Here is a 6000-nt window from a genome sequence, read left to right on the forward strand (position 1 = left end):
ACATTTACAGATGACTTCGAGCACAGTACCGTGATGAGACTCTTAGTCGCAGTTAAACATTTGAATGATGCAAAGATTCTAAAGTGGCTGCACTCCCATGAGCCCACTGCAGTCGCCAAATCCACCAACATCACAACAGCACATTAGTCACATTAGTGCACATTGCCATATCCTCTGTACAGTCCTGAAGTCATTTCCACATGTTTGGGCCATTAAAGGATTTCCTGGGGGGCCAGCGTTTCTGACATGAACCTGACAGTCCGATCATGGCTCCAGTGCACAGAAAATTTAAAGGTTGAGGCTGTGGGTTATTGGATTACTGATCGGAAGGTCGGGGGTTTGAACCCCAGCATCGCCAAGCTGCCACCGTTGAGCCCTTGAGCAAGGTCCTTAACCCTATCTGCTCCAGGGGCGCTGCAAGCTGGCCGACCCTGCGCTCTGACCCCAGTTTCCTAATTGTGATATGTGAAAATAAGCAAATTCCCTCTGGGATTAATAAAGTTCTAAAAAATAAATAAATAAATAAATAAATAAATTCTAATAAGACACGCCTCCTTCAAGACACATAAAGCTGGCCGACTGCGACATGCTTTCTCCGTGTCGGACTGGAAACGTGACTCAATAAAGATATGCTAATGCCTGGAATGGTAATGATAAACCACAAATTGATTAATTTAACCTAAGAATTTAATTGCTTGACAATGTTTGTTTGTCGTAATGTTTCTGTTATCTTGTTATCTTGCTTTTTAAACTAATTTTACTTCATTATATTGTCTCACTTAACCAATGTCCTAACTTTAACCAATAAGTTGAACTTTTTAGTAAAATGCTACAAGAGATGTACGACAAACGAAAACCACATGTGCATTAGCAAGCTGTGTTAATGTTTCACTGTCTCTGATCTTGTGTATCTGTACCGTAGCTGTCCTGCAAGTCTGTCTGTTACCTTATCTCCACTTTTTCGCCTCAGGTGTTTCTAGACCACGGTGTTTGCATCCATAGTGACTAAGCAAAGAGATTTTCCTTACAGATTGGATCGACGCTTACAGGTTCATGATTTTTTTAATGCACCTGCGTGTAGTGCGACAGCTCCGGGAGCTTTCACTACAGGACACGAAGTGCTGTTTCTTAAAGGATGCACACAAAGAACAATCAGAGGTATTGAGTTTCCTCCCTGAGGGGATGAATCTGCTCTTACAGTGTGGAATTACTCCAACAATGTGCATCTGTATGATCTGACATGTAGATAACACTGCAGGTGTGTGACCGAGTAGTGGACCCTGTGTGTGTGTGTGTGTCTGTGTGTGTGTGAATAGAACTGGTGTTACAGGTGTAAAGGGGAAAAAAAAAAAAAAACTTAAATAATGAGCGTGGGTGAAAAATCTTTCAGAAAGTTGTAGAGTGAGATACAAACTGAGAAGCATTCTTTCTTTTTACCTGTTTGCCTTTTTTTTCTTGTTTGTTTGTTTCTCTTTTTGTTTTGGTCCCATTTACCTTTCCTTGATTCGTATTTTTCTTTCTTAATCATTTTTCCATAGTTGTTTGTTTTATTTATTCATTTTCATCTTTTTTTTTGGTCTAACCTAATAACCTCTTATATATCTTTCTTTTTCTCATTATTTTGCTCATCCCTAATTTTTCTCGCCTGCTATCCATCTTTCTTTTTGGTTCATTCATTCTCTCATTGTTTTATTTATTTAAATTTACTTTGATCCCTTTTACTTTAGCTTTCTTTTTTTCCCCTTTCTTTTGTTTTTGGTCCATCCTACTTTCCTTGTTACATTTTGGTCTTGTTTCTGTTCTTTATCGACTTTTATTATTTTCCTTGATGCTTTGTCTATAATTCCTACTTTTTTTTCACTCTTTTCCTTTCTTTCTTTTTCCATTGTTTTGGTTCCATCTACCTTTCCTTTATTGATTGATTGATTTTTCTTAGTTTTCTGTTTCTTTCTGTCTTTTTACTGCTTATATTTATTTGTTGATTATAAATACATACATTAATATGTTTTTAAAGATGTGACATGGTTGTTTCTCCTGCTGTCTGTGTGTGCGCGCGTGCTCAGTAGCGCACCTGTCCGGCGGTAGCAGCGCTCGCGGATAGCTCGAGCCCATCTCTGCGCCTCCTCCAGGTTCGCGCGCGGGTCCGAGCTCGCGGTCACGCGGAAGCGGCGCTCCAGTCTGCGGCGGCTCGGTGCTGCGCTCAGCCCGGCCCAGCGCCTCCTCACCGGGTACAGATACACCGTCAGGCTCGCGCTCGTGTCCGCGCCGTCCTCCGCTCCTGCGAGCGCGCGGCAGCCCACACAGTCCCGCAGCTCCAGCACGGACACCGACCCCGAGCCCGACTTCCGCCTCCCGGACCCGTGCCTCTGCACCGTCAGCTCCGTCTCCGTCAGCAGCAGCGTGTAGCGGACCCGCGCGCCTCCCGAGAACTCCCCGCTCATCGCGAGCGCAGCGGCCACGGGCTCCGGCTCCAGTACCGGGCTGTTCATGCCGGAGAACGCGAGCGCCTGTCTGTCTGTCTGTCTCTGTGTGTGTGTGTGAATGAGTGAAGTGTGTGTGGAGTTTACCGCGGAGTTTAACCTACAGTCCACTTTAAAATGCGCCGAGACCAACTGCGCCTCCTAGTGGCCGAGTGGAAGCGAGCAGGTTACCTTCACATAAATACCGCCCGAGCACTAGAACATTCAAATTTAACAACTGACATTGTCGCAAAGCAGCTCTTACACGATCAAAAGAATGATTGAAGTTTGCAGTAGGAAGAAACCTTGAGAGGAACCGGACTCAACAGTGGAACCCATCCTCATCTGGGTGACAACTGATACAGGGACTGATCTGCACTCATACTGTGTGTTAGGAGGCTGGAAGTTCAGTGTAACAGGAGATGTGGAGAAGTTAATATGGAGTCCAGTTCATTATTGGAAGCTCAGGTGGAAACTCCAGTCCTGAACTATCGAGTGACTGCAGTCACAAGTCCTCAGAGAAAAAGCCTTCAGCATCAACCCGAGGCCAGGACCGTCTTCATGGTAAAGTGGACCCGTCCCCAGTCACCCCGAGCATCCCAGGCAGACCACACGGGGCATCAATGTGACGAGATCTCCTACCAGAAGCAGGACACCAGGATGAGTCAGACAGGTCCAGAGGGCAGAGAGAGAGAGAGCAGAAGAGAAGAGATAACAGTGCAGAGTGCAAGCATGACATCACTAACAGGGACTAACTATGACATCATAACTAAAAGGGAGAGCCGGAAGGAAACACAGACACGAGGGCTCCCTGTGATGTAAAGCGACCGTTCACTTCACCATCAACAAACCTGAGTGATCAATGAGAGTGGGAAGGACAGCATCTAAACATACCAGTTCACCATAATACTCTACATCCACGAGTCCCCCAGATCTGCACCTTTACCTGTCTCTTATGTCCTGCACACATTGCTCAACTTTAGTAAGCTGATATTTTCTTAATTATCTTAATTCCTTCTACATTTTCCAATCTGTGTAGGAGAATCCTTAGCCCATGGTGTGAAAAGCTGCACTGAGGTCGAGTAACACAAGCATAGTGTTATCCTATCCAACCCTGATCGTAGGAGGTCATTTACTACTTTAACGAGTGCTGCCTCTGTGCTGTGATGAGGCCTAAACCCTGACTGATACAGTTAATTTATTCTATTTCTATATTGATATGAACATAGCTTCTTCGCTACTATCTTTTCCAGAATCTTCGAGATAAAGGGGAGGTTTGACATCAGTTGTTGTGCATACTTACTTATGTCGTCATAGTGTGTGAAGGGCCTTATTGTTTTCATAAGGAATATTATAATTTTCCCCCCAAATTTTGGTCTTAACATTGAGGATGCAAAATTGTAGAGACATTTTTGTCATCTCCAACAGGTTTTTCCATTTTTTAATTTATTTATTAGTTTTAACCCTTTCACTATTTCATCTTTTGTTGGTCAACTACTTTTAGTTTGTTAGTTAATTACTTTATTTATCTAATTTCTTTTTCTTCTCTTTTCTTATTTTATTATATCCACGCTCCGAGTCACATCCCGGCCTAGCCGATAGAGCCTGACACCAGCACGGACCAGAGGCAGCAGAGATTTTACAGGGCAACCCTGGCGGTGTCTCTGAACCACACTGAGGTTGGGGTTGTGTCTCAGACAGCGTCTTCTTCTACCACACGGCTGAGACGAGGAGATGAGGACGGAGAATGGAGACGCCACATGTAGAACGCCGACAGGATCGAGCGATGTATTTAAAGATGTGGTAATCATCCATCCTGAACAGGAAGTGGCGTCTTTTCATAGGAATGTGTTCAAATAAGGCTTTAGGGTAAAAAACAACAAACACTGCATGGACTCCAGTGCAAATGGCTGGGTTTTTTTTTTTTGGACATGACCACAAGTATTTAAGCATGCATCTAAGTGTTTTCACATGTTTGATATATCACCAGGGCTGCGCTTTACGCTGATACACAGCTCTACTGTTCATGTTAAATGGAAGAAAAGACATGCTAAAATCTTTCAGGGATGACTAATGAGGATGTGTTTCAGCACACTTTCTAATAGACATGGTCTTGCTCTTTTTTTCAGCAACAGCTATTTGCATTCTTTTGTGGATTTGTTTGACATTTGTGTAACGTTGGGGCGGGAACCTGCAACACATCACGGATTTTACCACTGGATCATCAATCCAGTCTATGTGAGCCTGAGATGGCTGTTTTTTTCGCAGACAGGAGCGGAGGGCCTGATGTTGTATCTCACCTGCTGAACCACTAGTTCAAGTGCGAGGTGTGAAGCTAAAATAGGGTTGTGAGATGCTTTTCTGCTCACCACTGTGTGATCTAATCTGAGTCTAACTCGTGAATCAACTCATCAACTCTCGCAGGATGTTTTGTGTTTTTCAAACCATGTATAAACTTTAAAATGCTTCCACATGACCAGAGGCATCAGCATTCCTATTAAAGTGTCAGGTGATGAATGCACACATAAAAAAAAACTTTGGTTTAGTAATTTTGAATGTTACATAGAGTGGTTGTTTTTTTTCCCCCCACATAAGCCCAGTGCCTTATTTAAAGGAATTCCTACATAAGGACGATCATAGCCACTTCCTGAGGATGGGTGATTTCCATGTCTTTAAATACGTCGCTCCAACACGTCAGCTTTCTGTATGTGGCGTGTTCACCCTCTGTCCTCGTCTCCTCACGTCCTCGTCTCAGCTGTGTGGCCAAAGAAGATTTTGTCTGAGACACAACCCCAACCTCAGTGTGGTTCCGCTCCCTGATTGGAGACACCGACTGGGTTGTCTCTGTTTCCTTCTGGCTCTCCCTTTTATTTAGTCGTACCGGAGTCCCTGCTTGCACTCTGCGCTAAATATACATTCACCATACTGTACATTACTGTTCATACCTAAATTCATCTGTTCTTTTCTTCTCCTCTCTCTTTTCTTCACTCTCTCCCTGTCAAGCTATACATGTCGCTCCTGAGCTACCAGTGATTTGGACCCATCTGACTCGTCCTGGTGTTCTGTTTCTAGTTGAAGGTCTTGTCACTTGGGGACGGTTCCACTTTAGACAGCTGTATTCTGAGGACTCGTGACTTTGAAACTGAGCCTCCAATAACGAACTGGACTCCATATTAACTTAAACACATGTCCTGTTACACTGAACTTCCAGCCCCCTAACAGTGATTGCAGATCAATCCCAGCTATCCATTTTACCCAGTTGAGGATGGGTTCCCTGTTGAGTCTGGTTCCTCTCAAGGTTTCTTCCTCCTGCCATCTCACTGAGTTTTTCCCTCAGCATCGTCACCCTCGGCTCGTTCAATAGGGACAATCTGATCATTTTGATTCATACACATTTTTCACATTTCATACAAACTTCAATAATTTTCTTTTGATCATGTAAAACTGAATTGTTTTCATTTATTTGGCTCATAGCAACGATACAGACGTGTGAGATAATGAAGGTTTCATAATGCACTACAGATGTTCAGGGAAGCCTCTC

The 6000-nt window shown here is 43.8% G+C and overlaps 1 protein-coding gene across 1 annotated transcript in view; it reads right to left on the minus strand.

Moving 5' to 3' along the window:
• Positions 1 to 2656, minus strand: part of LOC128526353 (sphingosine kinase 1-like) — a 28560-nt gene extending 25904 nt beyond the window's left edge. Inside the window, exon 1 of the mRNA XM_053498139.1 lies at positions 2072 to 2656. Within this exon, the coding sequence (XP_053354114.1) occupies positions 2072 to 2489 (418 nt within the window). The 5' untranslated portion in view covers positions 2490 to 2656. The remainder of the gene's footprint in view (positions 1 to 2071) is intronic.
• Positions 2657 to 6000: the final 3344 nt, after the last annotated feature.

This window comes from Clarias gariepinus, chromosome 6 (assembly GCF_024256425.1).
Source record: "Clarias gariepinus isolate MV-2021 ecotype Netherlands chromosome 6, CGAR_prim_01v2, whole genome shotgun sequence".
Taxonomy (NCBI): domain Eukaryota; kingdom Metazoa; phylum Chordata; class Actinopteri; order Siluriformes; family Clariidae; genus Clarias; species Clarias gariepinus.